The 14,506-nt window shown below is 43.9% G+C and overlaps 1 protein-coding gene across 1 annotated transcript in view; it reads right to left on the reverse strand.

Annotated features, from left to right (window-relative positions):
* LRP1B (LDL receptor related protein 1B) overlaps positions 1–14,506 on the reverse strand; it is a 4,500,992-nt gene that overhangs the window by 2,001,602 nt on the left and 2,484,884 nt on the right. Inside the window, exon 21 of the mRNA XM_069225083.1 lies at positions 7,217–7,399. Coding sequence (XP_069081184.1) covers positions 7,217–7,399 — 183 coding nt within the window. The remainder of the gene's footprint in view (positions 1–7,216; positions 7,400–14,506) is intronic.

Raw genomic sequence — 14,506 nt, forward strand, 5'->3', positions numbered from 1 at the left:
GGGAAATATAGGCCTTACAGTAGTGAATAATCAATTTAAGAGTTCTTCACTACCAGGGCATAACATTTTTTTTAAATACATGTCCTACTTTTTAAATACATGTCCTACTACTTTTAAATACTATCCTCTGGACTGTTTAAAGCCTACACTAATGGTGGCATGTGTATTAAAAAGGAAAGTTGTATTTCACCAGGTTAAAATGGCAGTTTAAACTGCACACACAGGCTCTGCAATGGCAGGCCTGAGACATGTTTACAGGCCTACTTAAGTGGGTGGCACAATCAATGCTGCAGACCCTGCAGTAGCATTTAATATATAGGCCTTGGACAACTGTAGTGCCACTCTAATAGGGACCTATAAGTGAAATAAATATGCCAATTGGGTATAAGCCAATTCTAATATGTTTAGCAATAGTAAAGTGTGCACAGTCCTAAAAGCCAATAAAAACAGGTCCTGAAAACAGGCACAAAATAGTGCGATACAGGCCAATATATATTATAGATTACATATGTGTGTGTGTGTGTGTGTATATATCAATATATTCACTGAAAAAATCAAAGGTCACAGGGACATTGTAGTTAGGAAATAGAATTTTAAAAAACATATAAATTCACTTAAAAACTGAAGGTTACAGGGATGGCATAGTTAGGCTCACATTTTTAAAGTATGAAACCATAGAAATTCACCATTTATAGTTAGAGTTATCTCCAGTAACTATAACTCGTGCCCTAAGGTAACTATCATTTCTATGTTTTTTTTTTTCAATCTATAATAATTTTCATTACTATACATCAATCCACGGTCTTTGGCTGTGCGGGGCAGCCATTGGCGACAGACCCAACCCGCAATAAGCAATTAACTTTGCACTGTGCATCGCCTTCGCCCATGTGCAGTGGAGGTTGCCCGCCAGACCTACCATGCAGCCAGTCCCTGTGGCCAACCACCTTAGCCACCCAGCCCCATGCTGTACACAGCCCTATGGCTGTGTGTGGTGGAAGATGGCTGTGAGACTCCAGAGAGAGAGTAAAAGTGAAAGGGAGAAAGATAGCAGTTTCTTTTGGCTTTGATGTATGATATTCTTAGAATGAGATATTTCAGCACAATTTGAAAAGAAAATTTTTATTTGAAAACAGTAAGATCACCTTTCAGTATGATCCATTTACATTTTAACTTAAAAAAATAAAGAATTAGGGAAAGGAGTCCAGTTAGTTTCTAACCCTGAACACTCATTGTGACGATCTGTGACCTTTACACTGAGCTATTCACTTTTTTTAATTTTTTTTAATTAAGCCCTTTATGGGTGATCAGGGACTGAGGAGGAGCATTCAAAGCCCCCCACAGTTCCTTCATGCTTTTTAATTCATTTTATAACGAGCAATTTATGGACAAATACATGGTATTTGGAGTGGGGGGCGTTCCCCCACCCGCTGCCCCGGGGACCAGCACCTCCTGGTGCAAATGTTTACAAAAATAAATGGGGTCCCTATGGGACCCCTGTGCCCTAAGGACCACCACCTCCTTGGGGCTATGTGAACTCCTTGTGGAGGCTCTGATGGTCCCGGGGGTGCCCATCCTTTAGACATAGCTGTTTGCTGTGGCTTGGCTGCAGTGCTGCAGCTAAGCCACAGCAAACACTTCAGGTTTTCACAGCGGGACCTTTAAAGCAGGAGCCGCTGTCAAAATCCAAAGTTTCATCTCTGTCTCCTGCAAGTGAGCAGGGGACAGAAATTAAATATTTCAGCAGGCTGCTGTCAAAGCAGCTCTGTGCTTGCTGAAGCAATGGCACTGCAGGGGAAGCCTTAAAGCTTACACCGCAGTCCCAGGTAGCCCATAAGTTTAAAATGTTTTAAAGAAGGGGCTCCCTCATGGTCCCACATAGCCAGTAAGGGCTCTATAATAAAAATGTAAATAGAAATGTAGAAACCGCAGGAGAGCGCTTGAGGGGCCCACCCCCACAGTACCTACTAGGCTCACTTCCCTTTTTAAAATATATATACTATATATACTTTTTTAAATACATTAAATGTGTTTTTTTTTTTTAAATCCAACAAAAAGATCTCATTCTAAGTATATGGGATGTAGAAGCCTAAAAAACTCTCTTTCTCTCCCACTTTCTTTCTCTTTTTCTGTCTCTCTTTCAATCATTTTCTCCCAATCACAAACCCTTTTAAACACTTACGCACCCACTCACTGACCCACTCAGACACTCACACACCCACTCACAAATCCACACAGACACTCATGGACCCAGTCACAGACATACTAACACCCTCATGCAGCCAATCACAGACCTGTGCACAGACTGATACACTCACTAAAACATTGTTGTTTGCACTCTCACACTCACAGACAATCTGACAGACACTCTCACCCCCAGATACGCCCTCTCATACATATTCTCATAGCCAGAGAAGCTATGACTAACTCCCAGCGTGCATGGCGAAAGGGCTGTGCACAGCGCGGGTTGGGGTGACTGGGGTGTGGTGGCCGCAGGGTTTGGCTGCAGGCCAGGCCTTGCTGGCAACCTCCCCGTGCATGTGTGAAGGACGTGCATGTTTGGGTGCTTATAGGGTGTTGGCCTCAGGGCATGGTGGGAGGCTATGCATGGCGGTGATTGGATGAAAGTACAGTAATTAAAATTACCATACATTAAAAAAACATAGAAATTAACTGAAAAAAACAAAGGTTAAAGGGACGTTATAGTTAGGAAATAGAATTAAAAAGCCTTAGAAATTCACAGAAAAAAACAAAGATTCAGTGGATGTTCTGAATTTACAAAACTGCAGAAATTCAGGAGTTATAGTTACCTGAGCTAAAAAAAACTGCACTCCCATAATGCACTGCTTATGACCTCACATATTACATCACTGATGACATCTCATTTGAAATCACTGATGACATCATCCAGTGAGTGTGGATGGTTGTATCGATGTATGAGTGGGTATGTGAGTGTGTCTATGTGTAAATGAGTGGTTGAATCATTTACTTTATGGGAGACTGAATGGATGTGTAAGTTGCTGTATAGGTGGGCAAGTGACTGTGAGCAGCTCCATTTCATTTAGTGAGTGGGTCTGTGGGTGGCTGCATGTGTGAGTGAGTGGGTGTCAGAGTGGCTGTCTGGGTAAGTGAATGGGTGTCACTGTATTGGTGAGTGACTTGCTGATTCACTTACAATATGGATGAGTCAGTGAATGTCTGAATGGCTGTAAGTATATAAAAGTGACTACATGTGAGAGTCAGTGGGAGTCTGAGTAGCTGTATCCTAAACTGAGTGGGTGAGTCAGTTTATATATAGGATAGTGGGTGTTCGTCATTGAGTTGCTGTATGAATGGCTGTTTGGGTGACTGAGTGGGTATGTAAGTGCCTGTTCATGTGAGTGAGTTGGTGTGTGAATAGTTGTATAGTTGTGTGATTGCATGTTCAAGTGACTGTAATAATAAGTCAGCAACTGTATCAGTGACTGTATGGGTGAGTGTGTCAGTGTTTCAACAGCTGACTGACTGGATGGTGTCACTAGAATAGTGACTCATCCAGTTAATTCATTGATCGGCTCCGTGAATATGAGTGGGTGTGTCAGTGGGTGCATTAGTGGGTGTGTAAGTGACTGTATGGGCCTGTGAATACCTCCGTTAGTAGTGTATGGGTGAGTGAGTGGTTGTGTCAGTGGCTGATTGACTGAATTAATGTCTGAATATCACTACTTTTATGCATCTCTGAATAAGTATGTGAGTAGATGCGTGTGTGTGTGGGTATACAGGAGTTTGTATCTGCAAATGAGTGGGTGTAGGACTGTTTGCATGGATGATGCTGGGGCTCTTAAATATGTAGCTGAATACCTTCTCCACAACATCCCCCTGAACTGGATTTGGTGCCTCTGCAGTGCAAACTTCCTTGAAAGAAGAAGTTTGCAATGCCCATCACAGCCCATAGAAGCTGACCCATCCCCAACAAAAGGATATCGCCTCGCCCTTAGCAGCTGTTCGGAACCACTGTTATGCAACTCATCTCCACACCAGGACATCACCTTTCACTTTGCAGGTCCTCAGAACCATTGTTGGATAGCTCATCTCCTCACCCGAAACTTACATCGCCTCTGCTTCGTGACACATTCTTGACACAGGACTACCCATCTGGTTGCAAACAGGAGTTAAGGTACTCTTGGTCAGGGGGGCTAACTGGGTTTCTGTAGCCATCCCTCACTCCATTGCAGGCAGCCTGAACTTGTGACTTTGTTGTGGTCCAGTGTGACTAGACAACTACTGCTGGTGCTTTGTGCTTTTTGGCACTAATTTCACTTTAATCTTTTATTTTGCATGCTCCGCTTCTGCTGATTGGATTTTTGGCATTTTGGTTGTGATGTATTTATTAAAATTTACTTTATTTTTATAAAGTGGTGTGGGGTTTCACTTGAGTTGTATTTTCACTCTATTACTGTTTGAAGAGGTGCACAAATACTTTCCACAATGCCAAGCTACAAGAGGATTGAGCATAGGTTAATTTGGGGGTTTGCTTGTGACTTCACCCTAACAAGGATTGTGCATTCTGCTTGAGTAGGGTTCCACCCATCTCAAAAAGTAACCTAATTTCTTACATTGCTGATTAACGGTGAGGATTAAGACTTGTGTTTGTGCACTGCCAAACAGTGATTGTGTGTTGCACTGAAAATCCCAGATATTTAATAGGAGACCAATCTGAGTTATAAATTTTCCTTTATTTGACCTTTTTGTTCTTTCCAAGTTCTCTCCCGTTTTACTGACTGCTGTGCTTGAAACCACACCTGTGAGAATGGAGTTTGAGTTTTCCAACATATATTCTACACTGTGGGTAAGCTCAATGAGTTCTGCAAGGAGAGGGAACTTCCATCCAAAAGCAACACTAGAAAGCTGGAGCTCCAAAAGTCACTAATGCCCTGGGTGGAGGTCCCTGAGTAACTTTTCACAGCAACAGAAGGGGATGATGGTAAAGTGGAAAGCTATAGAGAGGAACTGGATACCAGTCCTATAATGCAACACTCAACTGAAGGGGATGACATTTCTCTCTGAGTTGGGGGTCCCTGCCAGAGTGGAGTGCCTTATGTCTTCACAAGTCCTGTCCACAAAGGAGCTAGCAGACAGAAAGGTGGAAAGGGACTTCAGGCTACACATAGTGAAACTCAAGTTAGAGGCAGAGGAGAAGGCTGAGAGGGCCTTAGCAACTGGCCTTAGAGGGAAAAAATTGACCGTAGAGGGGAAGGAGAAGAAATTGACTCATAGTAAGAGACTAAGAGAGCCAGCATAAGAGTTAGGTGAGCAGAGTCCAGCACTGTTGGTAGCAACGTACTTACAGTGTACTCAGTAGACAAGAGGGTCCACATTCTTAATGGTCTTATGCCTGACCTTGTGGTTTGAACTTTATGAGCTAGCTTGCCAGATGCAAAGGATCCCTGATGAGGATTGGAGGGGGTTGACTACTGGAAGTATATCACTTAGGGAGGGATGCCCTACTGACCCTAGGGAAAGGGGACAGGATGAGGTATCCCGCCATGAACGAATCCCTTGTCAGGAAATATGGTTGCACCAGGCAACAACTTAGGGACAACCAGCAGCATGTATGCTTTGTGGCTATAATTGTTTTTGCACAGGAAGGGACACTTTCCTGCACATAAACAATCAATGGAGGTGTTTTTATCTTCCTAAGTGTGCTGCAGATTGAAGCACACATAGAAAGAGTAAAAAAGGAAGAGAAATAAAAGTTCTTTCTTCTTGCTATTCCTCCCGTGGTGACGCGCTCAGTTTTGAAGCAATCCCAGGTTTACAGTTGTTTGTAAATCTGGAATGTGTCAAAAGCCATGGATGTTGCATAGGAAAAAACACTTCAATGCCCATTGAATGCCTGCTTGATGTAGAATAATGTAAAGCAGTGCTTTGTGCTTCCTTTCCTTACTCCATAGCTATGAGGCCATGCAAGCCACACAGTATGGTTTTGCGTTGCCTCCTAAAAAGTGATCTTCTGGTGGCACAGGTGCCTTATAGATGAGGTCTTTGGAGTTTACGTTTGGTCACCAAATATTGTTTGTTCTTCAATTCAGTAGGTTACAATGTTAGACATAAGTACTTATTACATTTCTGTGTTGATTGTGTCAGAAAATTAAAACCTTCATTTGTTGTTCATGAAACTTTCCGAACCCCTTGGTGAAATCCTTCCCATTTATAGATACTTTCTTGCGCACAATACTATTTGTCTTATAAACTATTCTTTGTCAAAAGAATCAAAGATCTTTTGTTCTTTATTTTACCATAGAATTTCATTGCCATTTACTAATAATTAAGAAGTTAATTGTAATCTTCATTATCACCCTCTTTCTTTTGTTTTTTCTTCCTTCTCACTTCTCCCCAGTCACTTGTTTTCTCTAAGATCACGCATTGAATGTCTTTCTCTTCTTATTTACTATTAAGGCCGGGTTCCACAACATGCAAAACTGTGAACCAATGGGGTAATCAAGGGTAGTATATGGCAACGGATGTGTCATCAAGTGTGGAATCAAAGAGCAATCTGTTATCAACTATCAAGTAAATGATGGTCAGTACCCTCAAAATGAATTAACATGCTTAGAATGGTGGTCAGTGTCTGTGATAACATAAAACTACCGTTCACATTTTAATATTGCTCAACACCACTACAATGTTATGTCAATTAGTTTGGGTATTTAGAAAGCACGGGCCAACTTCCAAAGAGTAATGAAGTATTTGCTAACATCATTATTGGAGCGTTAACATTTAGGCCATGAGAGATTTAGCATGACACATATGTGAATTGGTCCAGTTGAGACTGGATTACAGCAACCCAGACGCACCAGTTGAGGGTAAGGGAGTGCAGTTCAGTTTTAAATATATGCCTTACGCATAGTTATAAAACTGCACCGATTTACATCACCAGTATTTACAGTTTGAAACATGAGGATATGGTGAATTACCTAGGAACACAACGTTTTAAATTAAGTGTGAATCTGGTATAAGAACTATGGTTAGAGGGCTCCAAATTAAACAACTATGTCACATCTGCCATCTAGCCAACCTCTTTATGGTGTGTATTTTAGAGATAAGTCTTCAAGGTAGTAAAAATACAATTCACTGTCAAAGCTGCTGCTTCCCTTCAGCTATGGAAAATAGCTGTTTTTCAGAACTGGTCATTAGAATAGCATGATAGTTGTAAATCTTTTTTCAATAGATATTATACCTGTATTTTTGCAAGAAAATTTTGTTCTTTCATCACACTGGCGCAGTGTTCCATTGCAACCTCTTTCATCACTTCCATCTTCACAGTCCTTTTCACCATCACATTGCCATGGCTCAGGTATACAATTCCCATCAGGGTGGCACTGGAATTCTTTTCCATCACATCGTCCAGGAACAGGCTTAGCTTTGATTGTTTCAAAAAGACAAAACAATTATATTACAAAAAAAAAAAAATATATATATATATATATATATATACATCTTTTTTTCACATACATTAAAATGTTAGCTGTTTTCTTAGATGATGTATAGCAAAAAACATGTTACAAGCATCCACAAATAATAAACGTTTTATTTTGCCAAGGGATATTTTTTTTTAAAACATGATTGCTGATCTGCTCATTTCACGGAAAGCATGTGATCAAAACGAATGGTCAATTGTTGCACAAATCTGATTGAATTTTGAATTCGAATTAGCCAGCAACGGGTAGGAATATCTCTGGGTAGCACATTGGCTTTTTAGCATACTTAGAAATAAAGATTATTTCTGCTAATTTTCCTTCATTAAAATTCCAAATCTCATGACAAAGAATGAACTGAATTTTAATCCCTCCCCAATACACCATGCCGCCAGTACTGCTGAATAATCTAAACTACTACGTTCCTATTTGTTTCAATCTTAATCCTCAATTCTTACTGTAACCACTTCGAAGTTTCCAAAGTTGCCTTCAGCACTCATTATAAAATTCCATTCACCACTACTACAGAAAGTACTAACATGACAGACAGCGGATCCCTATATATTACCCGCTACTGCACTCCATGTGGCCCAACGTGCCTCTTGTCTTTTTAATTCAATATATAGGCCTTTTACAAATTTCCAGTCACGTATTGCACTTTGTATACATCTCGTTATTTTGATTGTCTGGTTCAACAAATAATACGTGGAAATCTGTAATCCCTGTATAAATGTCAATTTCTAATTTCTTAGACTTGTGAGGCACCTAGTCATTGATTATACAGAAAAGACGTCAGAACTCAACTGTAACAAGTTATTGAAGTCAAGTTTGGACTTCACAATGCCTGCTGAAAAAGCTAGCAACCGAGGTAAAGACAGGTAAGGTCACAAAGCATCTGTTTAAAGCAACACAACTGAAAGTTTGCTTTGCTTTGTTCTGCTTTATTTGGTTAGATTGTAGTTACAAGCAGAAAGAGCATGTTCTATTTTTGCAATCCTTAGATTACCATAGAAAGTTTCTGCACGTTCATACACCTTCTGAGCTGCTGCAGCTTTTTAAACAAACTGACTTGTATGGAACTGTTTCTAATATATTTTTGCAAAAAAAGTGCTGATGTGTTTAATTTTGCACTTGGATCTGTTTTTATTCTTCATGATTGCAAACATGCGCTCTCTTTCAAATTAAAGCACTACACATTGAGGGACAGTTTAATCAAACTGTCATTCAGCGATGTGCTGCATGAAACGGAGAGGACAGGAATGTGCCATATTTAACAATATACAGAGCATTCCTGTCCTTTACTTGCACTGGCACCCAATGTGTTGCCTTGCACCATGGCAGGCACCCTTGTGCCTTTGTGCAAGTGTTTCTGCATTGCAGGCAGGCTTGTTTTTGTGAGTGAAGGGTAACTTTACGGTAAAAAAATAACCCCTTGAGGCTTTTCCCTCTTTCAATGTGTACTGCATAATACAGCACACGCATTAAGAGAAATGAACAATGACAAATAAAGATATGTCACCTCTTTACGCCTCCCTTGGGAAGGTGTAGCATTCTGACACATTGCCAGGTCATTACTAATAGTAAATCTTGGAAGGTGCTAAAACCTTTGGGTGCGTACATGTGAACACCCATGCTCCACCCATGGAATGTCTCCTCAGTAGAGTAAAGCAAGGCAGCAACTTGCGCTGCCTTGTGTTGCTCGAGATTTACCATGCACTGCAAGGCTATGGATGGTGGCCTTGCATTACTTGTAAATTTGACTTTAGTGTTGCATTGCCCTTCCATTACCATGATGCAAGGGCAATGCAACACTATGATAAACCTGGGCCCAAGCTTTTAAGTGGTTTGCGGGAATGGTAGTGGTGCAACCATGTATTATAAGGGATAAAATATCCCTGTCATACATGTTCCTTTGGCCTTCTTCCTCTATATGGTTATGAAACTCCTTGGCGACTTGCAATATTGTACAGCAGTGGTACTTTATACGCTATATAATACTGGGATTTACAGGAACGTAACATTATAATAACAATAGGATTTGCAGGTATACATTATAATAACATTAAAATTTATAAAGACAAGGTTCCGTCTTTTTGAAACAAGGAGCTGGGGATCGTGCATGGCTGTTATATTGTCTGTCATTATTTTTTAAAGTTACTAATATGTATCAGCTACAAAGTGTAAGCTGCTTCCCATTTAATGTTTTATGATACATCATGAATTCATTTTAAAAGTTATCTTTGTTGCATCTATAAAAATCGTCATGAAATTTGACAAACCCATGTAAAATTTAGCAAAATATTAGAGATGGGCAACATTTTTTATACTGCTGGTAGACTTGGAGGAACGTAGTAATTTCTCATTATTCTTTTAAGGTGGAAGTACTAATAAATTCCGCTGCTCTACTGGCAGAATTAATCAGCACTGTTTCTTTTTGAAACAGGGCTTGAAGAAGGAGCAATCCCTCTATGTTTAAAAACCCCTGAGATTAAACTTCAATCTGCAGTGCAGTGATTTCTAAACCTATCAAGACATCTCCTACTTTTGGCCCTGTTTAAAACCACTGAATGCACTGGTGTGCATACCCCCAGTGCCCCTACATAGTGAGAGTATATAAGTCTTACATACTTTGTGTATGTGAGGGTGCTGAAGGAAATGCCCGGCATATCCCTCAGTGCCCTTGCATACTCTGCAATATCATCTGCAGAATATGCAAGGGAAACAAGGAGTATGCATTGTAGTGCATACCCCCTTCTCGTCCTAACATAAGGGTGCCAAAGGGTATGTGGTGTAAGTGCATTTGGTATTTGGCAAGGCTATTTCTTAGAACAAAATGCATCCTTCCACATATTTTTGGATGTGAGGGTGCATTTTGTGCTAAGAAAATAGCACCAAACGCCACTTCCCCAACACAGAATTTTGTTGAATGTCGCCGAATGTCTTTGTAATTCCACAAACTTTTGCAGATTCAAATTCTTCCCACCCCTATAAAATATGGGGAAGGTTTTGCCACATAAAACCTTTTCAAATTCAGTGTCCTCAAGGATCTGTCAATTTGGGATTAAAAAAAGGTTAGATTTCAAACAAATGGGTTGTTCTATTTTACTCAATCATCACTGATGCTGAGAGAATCACATTGACAATTCACACAAAAGGCGACTTGAGGGAAAACACATGGGTGGTCATTACAACATTGGCGGTAAAAGGCGCTTACCGCCGTGCAGAAGACCGCCAATACACTGCCGTGGCCGCTGTAGACCGCCACAGCTATTATGACACACATCTCGGAATCCGCTGAAATTCAGACACCCACACAACACCGCCACACCAAAGGTCAGTGATAAACATGCGGAAACAAATCCTCCACCTCCACGCCAACAGAAACACGCCCATGCTATTACAACCCACGAATCCACGCGGCGGTCATTCAACCGCAGTATTCCATTGGCGGCACACACCGCCGCACTCAAAATACACACACATCTACAAAACACCACCACATTGGACAATTTGAATTACACACACCTGATACAAATACACACACCACTCCCACACACCCAACACAATATAGAATACACACCCACATCACCCACAAACCCCTACGACCAGAAATTCTGAAAGAAGGCCAGAGAGACAGCACAGCAATTGACAACCCCATCACACAGAGGCAAACAACACCATCACCCACACAACATCCACGCACAAAACACCACACACCACTACACTCACCACACTCATCACCACATACACCACCCCACACCTCACCCACACCATCCTATGGCACGCCAAAGACACCCCCGCTTCTCCAAGGAGGAGCTCCGGGTCATGGTGGAGGAAATCGTCTGGGTAGAGCCACAGCTATTTAGCTCACAGGTACAGCACACATCAATAGCCAGGAAGATGGAGTTATGGCACTGAATAGTGGACAGGGTCAACGCCGTGGGAAAGCACCCAAGAAATAGGGAGGACATCAGGAAGAGGTGGAATGACCTACGGGGGAAGGAGCGTTCCACCGTCTCCAGACACAACATTGCGGTGCAGCGAACTGGCGGCGGACCCCCACCTCCTCCCCAACAACTTACAACATGGGAGGAGCAAGTCTTGACCATCTTGCATCCTGAGGGCCTCGGAGGAGTCGGTGGAGGATGGGACACTGGTAAGTCAAATCTTAGCTATCATATCCCCCACCCTACCTGCATGCTATCACATACCCCCACCCTCACCCCCTCCCCAATCACTCCAAATCCTCAGTAATGTACCCATAACACAAACCACCCATCCCAACACCAAGCCCTGCATGACACAACTAAGCATGGTCACCCCTCACTAAAGCATGCTCACTGCACATACCCATAACACCCCCCCAACCATCATCACACAAGCCCCCACACAGGAATGCTTGCACTGGGGTTCACGCACACCCACCCATTGCACACCATTACAGACACACATGCAATACTCATGCTCTTATGCCCCTGCAGGAGCACGAAGCACCGTCACCACACCAGAGGGTCCAGACAACACCACTCCACCCCCAGAAGAGGCCCACATTGACGAGAGCAGCTCTGCCCTACTGGATCTTGATGACCAGCCCGGACCATCGTGGGCCTCAGGACAGTCGGTTCCCCTTGCACAGGCACAGCCCAACACCGACCTTCCACCCTCTGGTAACACCAGCACAGCAGAGCACCCACCCAGCGGGCCCAAACCTCCCTACCCAGGACAGGTCAATCAGCGGTGTGTCCACCACTACAGGACACCCAGGGTAACCCACCACCCCAACAACAACAGGGACCTGGGGGCAGTGGTAGTGGGCACACGGTCCAGGGGACAGAGGCCCAGGAACATAGGGGAACTGGGAGGGCTGCTGTGCGACAGAGGGAGGACAGGCCAAGGGAACCAACTCTCCACGAGGCCCTCTCCTCCATCATGGGAGCATACCACCACTCCCAGGAGACGATGGCGACGGTCCTGGACAACATGCAGGAGACCCTGCGCCTGCAGGAGGAGCAGTATTTGGGGTTCAGGTAGGAGCTCAGGACCATCGGCTCCGCCCTGGGCACCATCGTAGGGGTGCAGAAGGACATACAGCAGACCTTGAGGGACACAGTGGCACTCCAAGGGGCCCCTGACACTAGCCACAACGATGAACTGCCCACCACCTCCGCCGGTGCTAGTGGACAGGACGCCCCGCCACAGGACCACCACACCAGCACCCCACCCCCTGCAGACGGACAAGCACCACGCAAGCGGTCCCTGAGATCCAGGAACGGGACAGAGCAAGATGGCAAGACCCCCGCCAGGAAATGATACCACCCTGATTGTCCTCCCACTGTCCCACTTTGTTACCCTGTCCATATTCGAACTGCCCTAGCTCCACTTCCTATGCCCAGATGGGCAGTGCACCTGTGAGACTAATAGACTGTACTCTGCCATGGACATTCCTCCACCATCCCCCATCACCTTTTTACAACCCCCCTTCATTTTTTGAGCACTTAAATAAACACCCTTGAAACACAAAACAATCTGGAGTCAGTCTATGATTTGGTACTTTGTATTATCAATGACAGTGTCATAATGGCTGTACCATTGTAAGGCTAACATACCTATGTCACACATCACAAGCCCTTGAAGGATGGAAGCAGTTGACACGTAGGTTACCACACCTGTGAAACCGTAATGGAAGGGTACAACTCAGTTAAGAAATAGTGATTGAAATCGAGGAACAGGATAGAGGTAGACGTGTGAAAGTTAATGTAATGTTAAACCAGAAAATGTTCTCACCTGTGTGTCACTGGAAATATTGCTGTATGACTGACTCCCTGTTGTCGTTTTATTCTTCCTCAGCTTCATCCTCATCACTGTCCACAGGCTCCACAGACTCCACAGCTGCTACAACACCGTCATCTGGATCATCCTCCTGCAGAAAAGGCACCTGGCGTCGCAAAGCCAAATTATGGAGCATCGAGCAGGCGATGATGATGTCGCACACCTTCTTCGGTGAGTAGAATAGGGATCCACCTGTCATATGGAGGCACCTGAACCTGGCCTTCAGGAGGCCGAAGGTACGTTCGATCACCCTCCTAGTCCGCCCATAGGCATCATTGTAGCGTTCCTCTGCCCTGGTCCTGGGATTCCTCACTGGGGTCAATAGCCAGGAAAGGTTGGGGTAACCAGAGTCCCCCAATAGCCATACACAGTGCCTCTGGAGTTGACCCATCATATCAGGGATGCTGCTATTCCGCAGGATGTAGGCGTCATGCACAGATCCAGGGAACATAGCATTTACCTGCGAGATGTACTGGTCTGCCAAACAGACCATCTGGACATTCATGGACTGATAACTCTTCCGGTTCCTGTACACCTGTTCACTCCTGTGGTGGGGTACCAGAGCTACATGGGTCCCATCAATGGCACCTATGACGTTGGGGATATGTCCAAGGGCATAGAAGTCACCTTTGACTGTAGGCAAATCCTCCACCTGAGGGAAAATGATGTATCTCCTTACGTGTTTCAGCAGGGCAGACAACACTCTGGACACTCTTGCAAGGAAATGGAGCACTGACAGCACCTGCACGTCAGGGGGGATTCCAGTCGGATGGCGGATCGGTGACATCAGGTCTGGGTACATAGTTCCTGGATTGTGGCACGGTCAAACCGGTAGGTGATGATGACATGTCTTTCTTCCATTGTCAACAAGTCCACCAGCGGTCGGTACACTGGAGGATTCCGCCATCTTCTCATATGTCCCAGCTGACGGTGCCTACGAAGGACAACAGCGAAGAACCAGTCGCTATTCCTCCAGGTATGTACCCACAGTTACACACAAGACTACACCAGACACAAAACCCTTCCTGTATGTGTGTTGAGTGTAGGCCTAGCTATGTGTGACGAAGTAGTAAATGAAGCCATGTGGGCCCCTGAAATGGCGGCTGCCTGACCTCTAAACTGGGACAATGGGATTGTGGGGTAACTGCGGTGGCGTTGCACACCGTCGCGGTAGGCGGTCGTAGACCGCGGCGCAATGCTGCATTGGTCAACATTGGACCCTA

This window comes from Pleurodeles waltl, chromosome 3_1, assembly GCF_031143425.1.
Source record: "Pleurodeles waltl isolate 20211129_DDA chromosome 3_1, aPleWal1.hap1.20221129, whole genome shotgun sequence".
NCBI classification, from domain to species: Eukaryota; Metazoa; Chordata; class Amphibia; order Caudata; family Salamandridae; genus Pleurodeles; species Pleurodeles waltl.